This window comes from Filicampus tigris, chromosome 6 (assembly GCF_054856515.1).
Source record: "Filicampus tigris isolate MCC_2025a chromosome 6, RoL_Ftig_1.0, whole genome shotgun sequence".
Classification (NCBI taxonomy): domain Eukaryota; kingdom Metazoa; phylum Chordata; class Actinopteri; order Syngnathiformes; family Syngnathidae; genus Filicampus; species Filicampus tigris.
In genome coordinates, this window is record NC_141222.1 from 22,768,155 (window position 1) to 22,786,528 (window position 18,374).

General features: G+C 41.5%; 1 protein-coding gene across 2 annotated transcripts in view; it reads left to right on the forward strand.

Annotated features, from left to right (window-relative positions):
• Positions 1-18,374, forward strand: part of plppr2b (phospholipid phosphatase related 2b) — a 52,288-nt gene that overhangs the window by 29,651 nt on the left and 4,263 nt on the right. For both annotated transcript variants that reach the window (XM_086034144.1, XM_086034145.1), the window contains 2 exons: positions 16,100-16,220; positions 17,498-17,748. In XM_086034144.1, coding sequence (XP_085890270.1) covers positions 16,100-16,220; positions 17,498-17,748 — 372 coding nt within the window. The remainder of the gene's footprint in view (positions 1-16,099; positions 16,221-17,497; positions 17,749-18,374) is intronic.

An 18,374-nucleotide genomic window follows, 5' to 3' on the forward strand; every position in this document is an offset into this window, starting at 1 on the left:
ATTTAACACTGCCGCATGTTATTTAGCCAGTGGCTCACACTACATGACAGACGTTTGATCACATACTTATTAGTTACATACCCACAATGCTTTGCGTTCATTCCATTTAAATACATTACTGTAGCCTGAATGACACAAAATACATAACACTTAATAATGACACAAAGCTTTTCTCTATATTGTGGTATCCAGTGAAGATTCATTTTTGAGGTGTTAGCATAGTTAGCTAGCTAGCTCCATACTATAATGCTAGATAGAAATGGGCCAAGCAATTATAACTAACTCGCAATTGTGCTGGATAACCGTTGATGCGAACTAAGGCGCTGAAGTTCTCGTATACTGGGGGAGGGGGATTCAGGCCTGAGTGGATGTGTATCACTAGGCACTGTTTTAGCCCCCCCCCCCAAAAAAAAATCAGGACGACCAAAATAGTGAAAAAAGTTTGACGCTATAAGCGCCACATTTGAGTACGACATAGTTCTCAGTCTTTCTCTTTTTCTCAGTGATACTCTCAGTGGCATTTTCAGCAATTATATTCAAACTTTTAGAATGTATGTATCAACAAATCTCTGAATTTACTTTACATGGTCTTAAAGTCAGATTTAGTAGAGCTGGGCATCGCCTAACCGTTATGAAATTACCGTCTGCATATTTAGCAGATCCACGTGGTCCCAGTCTGTCCCAAGTCGGCGACAGCCAATTGGCGTCGAGAACTTAATGTCACACGCAGACACGCTGCCAAATAAAGAAAAAATATCAAATAAAAACAACTGACACACACATGTACAGCGTGGTGATCGGTGAAATAAAAACAATATGGGGCACGTCATTGCGTCTGTGGGACCGAAAGGTATACAACACTGTTTTATTTATTTATTTATTTTTATTTGGCGTGTCAGGTGCGTGTGACGTGGTACCGGTTAAGTCCGTTCTCGATGCCGTTGGTCTGACTCGGACCGACGGGGACCACGTGGGTCGGATAAATATGCAGACGGAGATTTTGTGACGGTTAGGCGATGCCCAGCTCCGATATTTAGTTGGATGTTACAATGTCAGCAATGGCAAGTTGTTACTCTAAACTACTAAAACATATACTATGTTCAAGAACAATATTTGGTTAAAATAAAACACATTTTCATTTTCTAGTTTAAATTCGTCACAAAAAAAGCCAAATAAGCACACATGAAGAGTTAGCCCGTTGATGCTGGCTAAAATTAGGGCTAATGAGATGCGGTATATTTTACCTGTAAATATCGGTGCTTGAGAATTGAGGTTAGAATAATATATTGATGTATAATAGCACCATTGTCATTTCTTGGTCATGATTTTAGCCCACTTTTCAGTTTGCTCTTGTAATTTGTGTCGTTGCGGCAAGCAGCTAATCACTAGACTAACACATACACGTTCAATCAATACTCAATGAGAAATGAATCCAAAGTGTAGTTACACTTTCCTGGCTACACACGGGCATATTATTAATAATGAAACATCTGCACATCCTCATCAAAGCTGTGTCTCCATGTCTGCCTTGTCCCCCTGGGCTTGTTGTCTCTTTGATGTCCTACAGTAAAGTGGCGTTACGACACGGTTGCCTCTGTACGACATAACACAACGTTGCACACACACGCCCCCACCCCCACACACACACACGCACGCACACACGCACGCACGCAGACTTCCATGTAGACACTCTCTCAAACAGATCGTAAGCATGTGAAGCCAACTCATTTTATTTGGTGCTGCAATTGGTAAAGTAAATCATTGCTATCAAAGCTCTATGGACAAAAGTCTTGGGGCAAAGTTAGTAAATAAATTTGTCCCTTTGATCATTTTTCGATACTTTTTTTATCCTCATTAGAGTCACTTGTGGGCTGGAGCCTATCCCAGCTGATTTTGGGTGAGGGATGGGATACACCGTGGACTGGTCACCAGTCAACTACAAGGCGCATATGAGCAATTTAGAATTCAATCAACCTAACATATATGTTATAAAATGTGAAAAGAAATCAAAGTACCCGGAGAAATTGAGCTTCCAATCGAGAAGTTCTCGACTGTGAGGCAGACCAACCACTATTTCACCATGCTGCCTACTTTTGTCCCACAATGGGGAATTCGGTTACGCTTAAGAGATGTCAGAACACCTGCGCCATGAGGTGGGCACCAATTTATTTCACATGATTAAATAATACATTTTAAATAATTGCCAACCTTCCCGCCGGTCTATGCTGTGGGAACTGTTCGGGGAAGGCCCTTTAATGCTCATAGCAAGTTCCAAAACAGAATGCTCGGTAGAGTTGAGTGCGGAAGATCTCGACTAGAGCGCTGACCTCACCTCCGTCAAACACTTTTGGAATGAACAGAAACTTTGAGACAGCTTTATTTCACCCATAGTCTTTTTGGAGGAGTAACAACCACGTGCCCCAATACTTTTGTCAATAGCTTTCTTCAGTCGATCGCTACCATAATTATGGTTAGTCAGTTAGCACAATGAGAGTTGAAATGCTTTGTCATACGAGTTGACAGTGAGCATAAAGCCTTCCTGTCATGTGTGTCACTCCCCCTTTTGTTTACATTTAAGATTGCAGTTTAGGCTCCACTCAAATGCCCTGAATAATTTTCTAACCCACAGATGGCAGTTTTGACAGTGTATTTATGTTATGTTAGCCGAGCTTGCAGTCGATTAGTGAGGGGCTGCAGGCGTGAGGCTATGTGAGGTTCTCAGAGTGGGAGCGGAGTGGCATGATTTTGCCTGGAGTGTGAAGTGTTTTTTTTTTTTTTTTTTTTTTTTCCCAAAGTAAGAGCATCTGTGTTCACTCTTGCTTCAGGAAAAAAACACACCATCCCACAAGCCCGTGTGTTCAAACATGGGCAGGAAAAAAAAAAAAAAAAAAAAAAAGAGTAGATTACACTTCTCTCTCAAATCTGACTCAGACTTTTATGTTCCGAACAGCAAAAGGACACATTCCTCCACTTACATCAACCAACTTCATCTTTGAAATTGCTTTTTGAAACTCACTGGATGTGCAGGGTGAATATAGATCGATGTGAGCGCCAATCTGTGGTTGATGTAGTCACTGTATGGTGAGCCATCCCGCACAATGGGAATGCCATGGATAGCAAACGACTTGAATTATTTTCCCAGCCAGGAACTCAATATATGTGGAGATGATCGTATTCAAACATATCTATCGATTTATTCATCCGTTTTATTGCGTCTTTTCTCATCAAGCGTCATGGGTGAGCTGGAGTATCCTACTATGCACCTTGGACTGGCTGCCAACCAGTCACAAGGCACATACAAAAAAACGTCACGCTCACATTCACACCTATGGGTAGTTTAGATTCTCCAATGAAGCCGGCCGGAGAAAATTGGAGTAGAAAATTAAAATCCCCACACAGGAAGGCATATTTATTTTTAAATGATTTTACCTAGCTACGCATTGTTGCAAGATGAGAGGAACATGATCGGCTCCATTCATCTGTTCGTCATAGTCGGTCTCAAGTGTAACATACACACACACAGGTCCTCCTTCGTTTCAAAATTGTCAAAGCATCAAAAATCCGTAGAAAACATACGTACATTGATTCCTGCATGTCCCCAAAAAAGGACAACTGTGATGTTCACAGTAATTAAAAGCAACCATTGTTTTCAATCACCATCAATTGTGGTGATTTATTCTTTCATAATACAACGTCGATAGATGAGTCGGTTGCCTGAGAGCTTTGATGAATGATGATTAAAAGGATTCGGCTTCAAAATGGTATCAAATCAATTCTGCGTGCGGCGAGTCGAATAAAGAACAGCACAGATGACCACTGTAGAGCTCGTCATTAAACTGAACTAAGACTACCTTTGTGCTGGTATGGGAGGCAGAAAGAGTGAGGAAGTGAGGGCGAGAGGTAAATAGAGGTACTTGTGTGCTACTTGGAAATAATGCTGCAAGTTTCGATGGATCAGTAAAGGTGAGTGTGCGGGTGGATTTCACCGCACATCCCCTCTGCCGGTGAGTCCTCGTTCTGTTTCTGTGTGTGCTTTTATTTAAGAGCAGGCGTTAGCATCAAAAAGAGGAAATCGCTATTGGTTGGGAATCTGCTGTTCTAAATACAGTATTTTCCGACACAAATCCTATATAGAGGTTCCTTGAGATATGCGTGACTGGACGTGACGAGTTTTTCGAGATACGGGCCGTCCTTCGGCTATTGCGATACGTAGACTTGAGATACGAGCACTGTATGGTGGCAGTGAACTCATCTCACTTCACAATAAGCAGCACGTTGGCAAATAGTGAACAAATCTTCAAAAAAGTCTGCAAGGTGTTTGTAGCCACTCCCACTTGAAGTTTACTGTCAAACTAAACATAAAACAAAGAGAACTACACGTTGTGTATTTTAAGAAAAATGAACACACATAGCTTAGCCTTTCAGTCCGCTAGCTTAATGTTAACGCTAATGAGCATTACTGTTGCTGTGCTGTAACACTTTAAAGCGTGAGTCAACCTAAACATCTATTTTTTTTAGAATATTTTATATGCAGGACCACTAGTTGAAACACAGCATTCTGATTAATAATGTGTTTGTGGAATATGAGTTAAGCAACAAAATCCACCCGTTTTTAGCCATCTCAGGGGGCGGCCATTTTGTCACTTCCGTCGACTGAGCTCAGCTTCAGAAAACAGGTGCACTGTGATTGGTTGTTACCTGAGCCCTGAGCACCTGTGATGCCATTTTCAGTCGACAGAAGCAACAAAATGGCCGCCCCCTGAGATGACTAAAAACGGGTGTATTTCGCTGCTTAACTTATATTTCATATTAATCATATTGCCTTGTTTCAACTAGTGGGCCTGCATGGAACATATTCTTGAGAAAAATATGTTTTGGTTGACTTTCCCCATTAAGGAATGGATTGAACACAAGCAGTGAAGCAACGCATGTAGAAAGAGTATATAACAGTACTCACAATCACGGTCTAGCGTGGGACGATTGTATAGCCCATTCTGAACACTTTTTGAGGGGGTGAGGCATCTACTCACAACTGTTCGCTATTTTTGGTCTCTAAAGTCCACAAATAGCAAGGCTTGACTGTATATTCCTTTTTTTTCTTTTATGAAATCCTACTAAATCCTTACAAGATGGGGCCTATATGTTGTTGTGGTTGTAAGAGATGATTATGGCTCTCCGCTTTAGTGTTTGCACAAAGCATACTTCAGCGCTTAGCAACAACATAAATCCATGCATACCTATTTTATTTTCTTTCCTTGTACAAGGGATTGCAATCCGAACTGAAAAAAGCAACGTCAACTGCTGTTTGGACTATTTGCAAATTCTTTTTGTGTTGTTTCTATGCTTGTAGCGCGCTTCCATTCGCTCGCCAAATCTCGTCATTAACCTTTGGCCAATCACGGATCAAATGGTAATTACACGCTTCAGATGCGTGTGGCAAAGCACTCATACTGTGCCACACTCTTACAAGTACAAGCAAGGATATGATGCTGCGAATGAAATGATATTCTGCACAATTAGTACTGAACGTGGCCCATACCACAAAATGCTAAGTACTTGTACCCCGGAGAACTCTGTGCTAATGCGGCTAAGTATAAACCTCTCTAACTGTAAAGGGAAGCTAAAAGAGGACACATGAGTTTGGTGTTAAGAGCTTATGGAAATGCAGCCAAAACACTAGAAGAAGTGCGGAAGAACACATGAAACAGAAGGGAACAGATCAGGAAAAACAACGGTCCATCCTCTTTCTACATCACTTATCCTGGGAGCTAAATCCCTGCTGACGTCGGGGGAAAGGTGGACCACGCCCTGAACTGGTCGTCATATTATTCCCAGAGGACATAAAGAGACGGACAACCACTCACGCTCACGTTCACACCGTCACCGAGTGGGAAGTGAACCCACGCCGCCTGCACCCAAGTCAGCCAAATGTACTACGACACCATTAGGAAAACAATATGCTCAAGAAAAAAAAAAAATGAAGATATAACAGGACAAAGTTCTCCTAGGCTTATTTGTTGCCGTCTGCTAAAGCTTGGGCAGAGCCCTCATGCATAATGCATCTCCATGGCGGTAGAGATTGTGGAAAATCATGGCGGCAAACCATATCATCCCGATATGCCAGGTTTTATTTAGCGAGAGCTGCAGATGCATGAAAATTGCGCTGTCATATCTTCCAGACCAAGCTGGACGTAAACAATGCTCCATTGTGCTTGGCTGCCTCGGTATTTTCTGCCTGAGCCAACCGGAGTGTGGAGTTAAAGAGGGCCACTTGAGGGCCTCGCTCAGTGCTGAGAATTTTCTTGCACAGTGGAACCTCTAAGGCCGAACAAACACTATCTGTTCTTTAGATTGTGAGAATAGAAAAACAGTAAAGCCTTGCGATAGGGATGGGGAACGAGCCCTGCCACAAATTGCGAAAACACGCAAATAATAGACTCCCCTGCTACAAAGGTTTGTAATTGCCAAAGTTGCCACCAGATGGCGGCAAAGTAGTACAAAATGAAACTCCTTAACTCACTTCAACATGCGTTGTTGAGACCACAAAATACTGTTTTTGCACTAAAACGGCAAATAATAGAGGATGAGTTCCTCTGCCAAAAAATGAATAGGCAAATACGTGAACGCCGAACCATTAATACGTTCCTGTCCTGTGAAAAACACTTATCTCCAATTTTGGAAACTTTTTTTAATTTTCACTTTGATGCGATGTCTGTAACGCGGAAACATGATTCAGGTAAGAATAAGAAAATGAAAAAAAAAATGGAGATATGTGTTTTTCACATGACAGCGACGAATATTTAATCCATTCATGTCTGCTTCATAGTTCTGAGGTTCAGGATTCGAATCTCAGCTCCGCCGTCCCCGTATTGGGTTAGCTGTTCCCCCAATGTTTTTCTGGCTAAATTTTGGTCAATATGTGTATAATTTAAGTTAATTGAATATTTCATATTCAAAACAGACTCAGACTGTTAACGTGTTTGTAGCTCTGACACCACTTTTCCTGACGAATCAGAATGTTCCTGACAAAATATTCCGAATGTTCCTGAGAGGTGATGATAGGGGTTTGGCAATCTCTGTGTACGGTGAACAGAGACAATGAGACAATGTTTTTTTTTGTTTTTTTTTCTCCAAACATAATATTGTGACAAATGCGACACAGACAACTTTTTGTTAGTGTTGTCATGGACATTCACCGGCTTCTGACAAACCAATTAGTATTTAATGAGGATGTCTTAAAAAATAAATGACATTTCACATAGCCCCACAGCGACGACTAGGAAAAAGCACATTTGATTTCCCGTTGAACATCTTCCTGCTCAGACGACGTAGCTGTGCTCGGCCGCGCTCCCGCGGCTACACAAAGCGATTCCAATTATGAGGTGTGCCGATGCTACTATGCGTCTGCCTTGCGTGATTATAGCTCCCGTCATTTTTCCCTGTCTGCTCTGTTCGCATGCTAAATTCAGGTTATTCCGAAAAATCATGCGTTTTCCTGTCATCTTTGTCAATTGAATCCCCCTGTGCATTCGCAAGTGAGATAGTGGCAATCATCCTCGTCCGTGGCATTCTTCAGTCGATTGCAGTTGTCAACAGCTTTGCGACACAATGTGCAAAATAGCACCAACACATGCAGGCACACGCGCAAACAGCCGTCCGATGCCCATATGCAAATTGTCCAGAAGTTTGTATGTCGCTAAGCCTCGGGACAATCTTTCATGAATAATGGAGCCCCATGTTGACAGACAGACGGAAGAGGCTTGGAAGTACTACAGAGTGGAAGACGGGATTGAAACTCCTTCTTATTCTTGCCAGTCGATTGTTTAGAAGATCACTTCCCATGATGTTCCCTTCCTCGGGAAGGTTTAGGAGAGAGGACGAGGTCACATCTTTGTCAAAAAAAAAAAGGATTAAGGAGATTAATGGAAATGTGTACTTTTTGGAAGTGGAAGCAAAAGTGTCATTTCAACATTGTTGACGGCGGCTTTGTTATATGAAAAGAGACTGCACACGAAAAAAATGCGGTGTCGTTTTCCTAACCCACTCACTGGGTAGAGTTACTTTTACCCAAGGTTAGGTTAGTTATTTTGACACAGCACATTGGGTTGAAGATTGGATTTTGGCCATTCGCCATTTTTCTTCAGTTTCACTTTTTCAACATTCTTTGAAAATGTTGCCAATAAAATGAATAGGGTTTGTGACCACACCTAATCTTATTACCTAGAAACCCGTGTTATGGTAGCTTTAACCTATCAGTTTGGCTTTTTGTGCTGGGTCAAATCCTCTACCCAACGGGCTGGGTAGAGATAACCCAGCATCGGCTCGGCCCCTTTTGGACCCAAAGCTGGGTTCTCTCAATTCGGGTTACTTTTCACCCAAAAGTTTTAGTAGTTTGACATAATCATCACCATCTTCCCGCTCTCTCTATTTCTCTCTCTCTAAAAGAATCGTATTCAAGGATGAAAGAAAGCCTTTAGAACAGTCTTTGAATCAAAATATACTTTTAATTTTTTTCCATATTATTTCCAAGATTTTACTGAAGTAAATGTCGGTCCCAAGCTTTGTAAAAAAAAATGTAGTTGAAAAATATTATTAATCGAGATTAATTATGGTATATTTTGCGATTAATTAGTTAAGACATTTTAATCGCTTGACAGCACTAATATATACATATGTATTCCACTCTGTGTGTAGTGAATCTATATAATACAGTACGTGAGTTTCACTTTTTTAATTGACATACTGATATAATGAGAAATAATGAAATCATTCAGATGCAGCTTTACGAAAGGTGTATATATATTCATTTTTGCTCGACCGACACTGTCAGAGAGGTACACATTTAACACCGTGTTTATTGTCGTGCTTTGACTGTCGAACTCTAGATGCCAGACAGTGGTCTTTGCGATTAACCGTTAAAAAGAAAAATAGATGGACAAACTGATCGTGTTGTCAGCAATTGTGCCTTTGAAAATGGAGTAGCGAATGAGACAAATAAAAAGCACCAACATTGAGCGGGATAGCGACGGATAATCACGGCTTTATCCCGTCACTGCCGATCACGCGAGACAGACGCCTAAGAGATGAAGACAGGCCATGACCGTACGCCTGACCACCTCCCGGGTCCGTAAGAAACACTCCAGCCCATACGCGAGAGCCCTCTAATCCGGCAATTCTCTCACAGCACCGCAAGATTAGCTGTTCCCGCAACGGGTCCAACATAAAACCCTTGATGAAAACACAACCGTTTTATAGGAACGGAAGGATAATTCCAGGAGGAGGGAGAGAAGATGCAAGGCAAACAGGAACGGGAGATCAGGAAAAGAGGCCAAGAGGAATGGGGTCATACCTCATACTAAACTAATCTTCCCCTTTTTTCGCAAAGTGGGGAGGGAGTGTGAGGAAAAAAAAAAAAAAAAAAAGGGAGGGAGAGAGAAGCGACTGAGAAATAAACACTGAAATAATTACAATGTTTCCAGTAGCCTAGTTTCTCTTCCACAAAGAGTCGGGGAAGCTGCCCTGGTAAAGTGACTAAAAGCGGGGCGAGACGGATACGAGATGCAAGAAGAGGATGTGGGTGATGATAATGGAGCTGTAGCTCAATTGTCATGGTTACCAGCACCAGTGTGTGAGGCTATGTGCATGTGTGTGTTTAAAGACTAGCGCCGAACCCGCAAAGTCAATTTACAGAGGCTTTGCACAGTCCTCGCGTGTCGGTTTCTCCTCTGCTACTTTCAGTCAGCTTTTGCCAACGTTCGTCAACCATGCAAACACGCTAAGAGCTTCCAAAGAAAGCTGCATTATACAGCCTAAACCCGTCCGTAATGAAGTTAACACCGTGACAGATAGAATTCGACCCTCTCTGGGGTAAATTGCCATCTAATTTTAGTGCCGTCACACATCAGGCCCGAGGTGTAAATGACGATGGGGAGGATCCAAACACATCTGCAGATGGTCACGCGTACTTGCGTAGTCCACCCCAAGCCCGTGTTGCTCTTTTTTTTTTTTTATGGTGTGACTTAAAAACACCAATTAGTGCTGCGTCAATCGTTCCTGTGGCTCCTCTGGCCGGGCGTGGTAAACACTCGGAAATAGTTGTCTTTTCAGTTTATTTCTTGCAAGTACAATACAGACAAAATTGCTTGAAACGGCATTTGAAAACAGTACGCGATAGGGATGTTCCTGCAAAAAAATGTCTTTCGGCGCTACAACCGGCATCCCTGCGTTTGCCTCCCAGTGTTGGTTTTCCCACCAAGTTGGGCAGTGATTTCCTTTCTTCAAATTGATTCTTCAAACAATGAGCGCACGTAAAAGAAGAAGTAACTGTAGTTGTCAGGTAGTGCTTGCAAACTGTATTCCGTATACTAAAGGTAACAGACGCTCACACTGTGGAGTCACTATTTTTTTTTTTTTTTTTTTCACAAAGTTATATTTGACTGTCACCCGACCACAAAGGCTGCAAAATGAAAGCAAACCAATTAGGAGCGAGTCAGCCTTTGGAGTTTCTTGTCTCTCTGTGCGCTGCTTGTTCCCACGGAAATCCTCGCAACTTCACTTCATCACTTAGACGTGTCACACTTTCAGATGATGCTGATGCTTAACTGAAAAAAGAAAACAAAAAAAGCGCCGCGCCACTTCTACTCAGTCCTACTAAACCGTTTCGCTAGTGGCTCCTCTCACAGTACGAGAGGCCTTCTGGTCGGTCATTCTTCATGTTTTCTGTACTTATTCTCCAATTTGAGCTTAATATTTTCGTAGTCTCATTCCTATTGCTCCACACTTCATGAGAAGAAGTCGATCACTGTTAATTGTAAGATGACACCGGAGTCATACTGCTTTCAATGTGTTAAAGCAGCACTGGGCAAGAATTCGACCTTATTAAAAAAAAATTCACAACTCTTTTGATGAATCATTGACTTACAAGTAGTTGAATGGTACTTTTGTCATGCCCTGGGGGGGTCTGTATCGTTTTGACTGGCACTAAGCAACTTTGAGGAGGATGGGAGCAATCCTGGCACACACAAAAAAAAATACAAATGTCCTGAATTGCTTTACGGCATACGTCACTTCCTCGTCTCGCTATAAGGATGGCGTCGATTCAAATGTCTACGTGCTATTACTGGTGTCACGTCAGAAGCCCCAAAACAAACAAAAAAAACAAAAGTATTGTTTGAACAAAATTAGATTCATTACCTCATCGTTATTCATCTTTCACACAGCCACTGTAAACACAAATGTAATTCAGTCCGACTTACAGGGCAGTGAGAGCTCAGGATTTCACCACACTACGCGCTGGCGCGCATGGGAAATGTGGTTGACTTTTGTCAAAACATTACCGCTTTAGTCCACATGGCGCCGCCATAATCAACAAAAACGGACATATGATACAGTGTTTCTTTAACGTTGTGTCCTTCATAAAGAAAACTCAATGCTAACAGTTGTTGAAACTCCAAAGATTTCTGCAAATTTAGAGCAATATTCTTCCTTAAAATCTTGGCCGTATTCCAAACTGTCCAACCCTGGGAGCTTTCGCGGTTACACTGCAGCAACTCAAGAGGGATTCATGTAGTCATTCTTACAAAGGATGAAGATTACAGTATATGACTGTATTATCTCTCTACATGTGTTGTTGCACCATGTCTTCAAATGTCCGTTGCGTAACGGGTTATAACAAATAAATGCTAATCATTGCCATGTTAGCATTTGCCTTAACATAGTAGGCTAAATGCTAAGCTATAGCATGTTACGTTAGTAAATTTAGAGTGGCAATAAAGAGGTTGAAGTCTTTTTTTTTTTTTTTTAAATATATGTACTAATTCTATCTGACGCTGCCCCCATACAGTATCGTTGCATTGCGTGCGCAAGTCAGCCAAACAACTTGTGAAAAATGTGTCACTCGTATCCCAAGGCATCACTGAATGATAAAACTTGATGAATATACCTGGCAGGTGACAGCCAGCTTGTTACTTTTCATTCTATTTGGGAAACGTGTCACAAGTAGGCTACCAGACAGTAGAAATTGGAGCAGGCAGAAGCAGCCTGCTTGCAAGACTGTGCGAAATGACATCATTTGAACCGAAGAGATTGGCTTTGAAGGCACACATTACAAAAGCTGAACAAGAAATCCAGCCTCAAATTCAAAGGTCTTAATCTTTTATAGCGTCAGTGTCTGAACAAAGACTTCTTTCTTTCAGTCAATACATCTCATTTTTAATTGTAGCGGAAGCGGGCGCTCGCAGGGTTAGAAACAAGTGACCTTCTGAGTGTGATGCCTATGAGAAAGGATGAGTATTGACGTGAGGTACTTTTGAATACACGGCTGAGGAAGGGGAAAGTGGCAACTCGGCGGGAGTGGAGTCGGGGCCTCCGCAATCGAACATGCTCGCTGCGGTTGGTAGTGGAGTTGTAATGGAGTCGTTGCTAAGTGAGAAGATGGGCCAAGCCGACTTATTAGTTTACATCAATGTGAGGCAGACTATTAAGTGTCCACTTATATCGTCTCCGTATGCTGCTTTACCCGGTGCGGCACATACGCTACCGTTCAAAAGTTTGGTGTCTCCAAGAAATGTCCTTATTTTTGAAAGAAAAGCAGGTTTTTTTTTCCAAAGAAGATAACTAATTGCTAATACACTCTATACATTATTAACGTGGTAGATGACAATTCTAGCTTAAAAGTTTCTGAAAGCGGAAGTCAACCCAAACATATTTTTTTCAAGAATATGTTCCCAGCAGGCCCACTAGTTGAAACACGGCATTCTGATTAATTTTGCGTTTGTGGAATATAAGTTAAGCAGCAAAATGCACTCGTTTTTAGCCATCTCTGGGGGCGGCCATTTTGTCTTCTTTTTTCAAAATATAAAGCTTATCAATAGTGTAAAAATGGTCAGAACAGTCTTCAAAGCAACCTTTTTACTGTCTTTGAGTACCCCAAAACATCTTTACACCACAGCTGCACTCCAAAAGACTTAAAAAAAGTGATGCTTGGCCACTGAAATAGACGTTAACAAAATTGCCGCCCCCTGAGATGGCTAAAAACGCTGGATGTTGCTGCTTTAGCTGCTTTCATATTAATCATATTTCCTTGTTTCAAGTAGTGGGCCTACATAGAACATATTCTTGAAAAAATTGTTTGTGTTGACTTCCCTCTAAATGTACCGATAGTTGAGTACTCACCGATATCGAGTACTGATACTTAATAATGTCATTATGTCTTGCAATTGTGATGAAAATGTCTTTTTATTTTTATCAAATACCGTTCAAAACACGCAAAACACAAACTTTTCTTGAACATGGCACAAGGTTTACTCCAAAATAATAATGTATTTTTAATGCCATAACTCGGCATTTTCACATCCTACTTGCATGTCTTGCCACATATTTCACTTGAATGTAGCCTGTAGCACGAGACATTTCAGTTATGTGGTGTCTCAGCCAGAACACTAAAGGCACCACAAGACTACCTCTAAATGGTGGCATTTCGACCCTAAAATTTGAGAGTAATTTTTTTCATCTACTCGGGCACGTGCGACCAGTTTTTCTTGAATATTTTTTTTTTTTTGCAGAAAAACGTCTGCTCCACCCCATCAGCCGATTTTATCAGTGATCACGGCTCACCTGTTTTCTGAAGCTGAGCGGTGATTGGTTGTTACCTACTGTCTCTGCAGTGTCGGTCAGCTCCTACTCCCAAGCACCTAATTTATGCTAACACATCATTCTTAGTGAACCCCTTCATTAGGTGCCCTCCCTGTACAAGAACGTTGGCGTCGTCCATCTGTCAGTCACACTGCTGCTCACGTTGAACTCCATGTGATGCATTAGCATCAGCCGCCACTCCAGGCCGTGAGCCATGCATTTTGTATGGGCTTGTAAGCTACATCTATCCATGCTGCTGTCAGCGAAAGACCGGGCTTACATGATGCTTAGTTGAATTTGTTGCCTCGTCAAAAATTGATCGATATCCCGCGGATTGCATTCCTTATGAAACGCAGGCTCTTCACTGAATGGACATATCCTCCCAATAGTTCCATTTTGATAGCGATTACATTGATGGAAAAGGTTTCATTTATTTGATGCCATCCATTTGTTCACTGTAGAGCAGAGGTAGAGGACCCACAAAGAGCATTGGAACATTTGAAAAGGAACTTTTAGAAACATCTCATTATGCCTCACAGTCAAGGTTTTGGGTTTGAATCTCAGCTCCAGCCTTCCAGTGTGGAGTTTGTATGTTCTATTTGCGCTTGGGTGAGTGGCTGCTCGTTTATATCAGTGGTAGGCAGAATATTGACTGTGGGCCACTTGCAGCCCACTCCTTTCTTTAATCCTGCCCAGTGACATTATCAAGAGTATTTGTTCCATTCATTGTCTGTTTTTGTTGCAATGTATTCATTGTTTTTTTTTTTTAAATAATTGCAGCAGTTTAGAAAACAATGAACAATTCTTAAATATATTGTGTATTCAAAACAACTTTGCCTGAAGCATGGACAAATGCCATTGACATGCATGGCAGTGTGTAATATCTTTAAGAAATGGCTGCGTGGACATAAATGGTGGAACAACACAGGTAGACAGACATTATTACAATGCTCACAGGTATATATTCTTTATCCTCTGTGGGGAAAAAAAGACTAATATTGAAGCCTATTGAGTCACTGAGGATAGTGGTGGCTTTTTGTTTGTCTGTTTGTTTGTATTATACTGCCACCCGGTGGCCAAGGTGGGCACACTAGAAGGAGCAGCACAATGAATTGGATTAAATCATGTTGCACAAACTTTAATTCTGTACATATTGTTTAATTATTACTCTGCTTTTATAAAGTACAAATTATTATAGCGTTCTTCTCTTTTTTTTCTAGCTGATCTACAAATGACCTGACCCATCTGTCCAATTTAATAATCAAATGTGGCATTTGCCACAAAATCCGCCAATCCCTGGTCTATATCGCTGCCGGCGGGCCAAAAACTCATGAGTCACATTTTGTAGAATTTCATATTTTTTTCAAAAATCTATACTATTGGTTACGGATGTCACAATATCGGCAATATCGTGATATTAAAATTGCCACAGTATATCGTCGTTGTCATGTCACGATATTAATAGCTGCAAATCTGTTTAAAAGCCCAAGTTCTATTTGTGCATTTCCAGCGACCTCTGGTGGTTAGTTAATAGTGCAGTTTAATTTGATACCACCTATGTTTAAGACCCATGCTAATCGCCAATAGGAGCTCATGACTGGCTGTCCAAGCCTTTTTCTTTGTGAATGCTGTTATTATGTACCAAAACCCAATATTGTGATTTTTTATTTTTTTAATTTGTGATTTTTTTTTTTTTTTTTTTTTTTTTTTTTTACAATATTGTGAGCTTTTCTACAGTACCGTGAGCTATTTATATTATATATCGCCAAACTTCCCACAATATCTTGATAATTCTCATATCATGAGGTTGTTATCGTGATATTATCGTATTGAGACATTAGAATATCGTAACATCCCTACTATTGGTCAGTCCCCACGCGTGAGTGTTATTGTTACACAATATTGACCAGTCTAAAGTGTTGAAAATGGCTTTCTTTCTTTCAAAACAAGGTTTTGGCCCGACGCCAGCGATATGCACCCTGCAAAGTGGCTGGTCGGGTTTAGCAGTCCAGGGTCCGCCTCTCACCCAAAGTCAGATACGATAGGCTCCAGCTCCCCTGTGACCCTAATGAGTACGAGCCCTTTCGAAAATGGATAGATTCTCTGAAACAGCAAACATTTGTTTGACTGTCACATCAAATTTGGTCATAAAGTTGGCGGTAAACTTTGAGAAGCTTATAAAATGAAAGTGTACAAGGATGTAAGTGAATGACTGGGAAATGTTAGGCTTGTCTGAAGCTGCCAAATGGCGAGGCAAAGCAAACGCAGGCAGGCCAAGGCAACATACCGCATAATCGCTGCCAGGCGGAGAGGGAGGAACACTCATGAATAATTTTGCCGTGCGCTACATTAAAGTGACAGAATAGTCAGTGAGGGTCATCGGCGCTTAAACACACAGTTTTATCTCCATTTGATTGACATGCTCTCGTTGTCTCTTTTTTTTTTCTTTCTTTCTTTTCTGTCCCAGATTCTGATTGGGGAAGTGACCAGTTTCTTTGTCAAGTCAGAGGGAGCTCAGGAGAAGACCATCGTGACCGCTGACTGCTGCTATTTCAACCCGCTCCTCCGCAGGATCGTCCGTTTTCTGGGTCAGTGCTCGTTTTTTTTTGTTTTGTTTTTTGCAGATAACAACCGCCTCTTTTGTTGAACTCAGGAGGGGCTTCCATTTCTTGGGGCCGAAGCTAAAAGTCACGCAGTTTGTGGACTAGGCAGAAACAGCCTTTGTTGTTAGACTTGGTCTTTCTTGTTAAGTCTTTGTAATCTTTTTTGGGTGTAACTATTCTCACCATTTACACTCACCGTACTTTATTATGTATACTTTACACATCCTAATGAGATGCAATACAGAAGCTGGATCCAAAATTGCAGTTTTATAGAGTTTGGATTAGATTTTGAGGTCTAGAATCATCATCATGATGTGTTTATTGCTGAAATATTCATGTAGAATTACAATCAGGTAAGTGACGCGTATCAGAAGCTAATGCTGTTAGCTAACGTGAATTAATATACACCACCACTGGCTAATTTTGTGGACACTTGAAAGTAGCTGTGGCACAAAACACATTATAACTGTATTTGATACTGAAATGTAATGAATAGTTATTAAAAAGTATTTTATTAGTTTTCTCATGTAGAATTACAATCAGGTAAGTGACGCTTATCAGAAGCTAATGCTGTTAGCTAACGTGAATTAATATACACAACCACTGGATAATTTTGTGGACACTTGAAAGTATCTGTGGCACAAAACACATTATAACTGTATTTGATACTGAAATGTAATGAATAGTTATTAAAAACTATTTTATTCGTTTTCACATTTACAGTTTCACACACAAAAAAACAAAATCAATTGTAAAATTATAGTTACTGACTGAGAGTATATTGCTGGACCTCAAATTTTATTTCAGTGGTCTAACTCATTTCTGACTGACCTCATTCCTGTTAAATGTGGTGACACGTGAGCGCTCGCTGAAAATGAAAGCATTCGTGTTTAAGCACTCAGTGATGCTGCATGCTAAATTCTTGTTTTCTACGGCTAGCCTAATAGAGTGGTTCTCTTCTGTTGTCAGATTGGGACCAGCATTTCCCTATTGTTGCTTTGTCACAAACCACTTTTGATTAAGAATTCCAATCCCCAAAAATATAGTATTCAAAAATAGCCTTTGAAAGCACGTAACAGTAGGCTATATGTCATATTTCTAAACTGTATGCGTAAATATTCAAATTAGGATGATTGATGTCAGGATGATTTCAAATCCCCAATCTGTGTCTAACTGATGTTCCACCGAATTATTGCAAAGTCAGTGCCGCTATTCAATCCCTCCAATTCAATCATGTATGCCTCTCTTTCATGCGCACGCAGGCGTCTACTCCTTTGGCCTCTTTACAACCACCATCTTCGCCAACGCGGGTCAAGTGGTGACAGGGAACCAGACGCCTCATTTCCTGAGCGCCTGCAAGCCCAACTACACGGCGCTGGGCTGCCAGTCCTCGCTGCAGTACATCACAGAGCAACGAGCCTGTACGGGAAACCCATTCGTGGTGGCGTCCGCCCGCAAATCATTCCCCTCCAAAGATGCGGCACTCAGCTTTTACTCAGCCATCTACACTGTGGTAACTAAAGATTCCTTCATGTTTCTATTTCCTTTGGCGCTTGTCCTTTGCGATTCGGCAGAGCTGGGCGTTCCGTCTATGTGACGGACCGGTCCGTCTCTCCGTCAATGACGGACGGCCGCTTTGCTGATTGTTGACGAATGATGGGAACAATTTGAAAATAGACGGATTAAGCATGGACGGAAAACCCTTTTCTTTAGTCCGACATTCGTTTTCAGTTGCAATTTTTCGCGACGAGGCTTCGATGGCCGCAGCGAGCGCGGGGAGGAAAATGGTGAGTTGTTGCTTGGGGGACAGTTTTGAGTGAGGGACCAGGCTGTCAAGAGGCTTTCAAAGCGCAGAGAGTCATTATTTCTGATCAAATATCATCCAGCGGGTTTGAGGCAGGGGCGGGGGGATGGTTTGCGAGTTAAATTTTAGTCAGACTCCCTGACGGACGTTTAAAATTAGAGGCGGACCGGCATGTAGACGGGTACTTTTTTTTTTCCCCCCCAGAAAAAAAAGGCGAATGACGGAAGTGTACCCACGCTGCAGACGGATAACTAATAGCGGACGCTCAATATTGAGTGAAATGTCCAGCTCTGAGATTCGGCATTTGCGTATTTCTGGTTTTATTTTGGAACCTA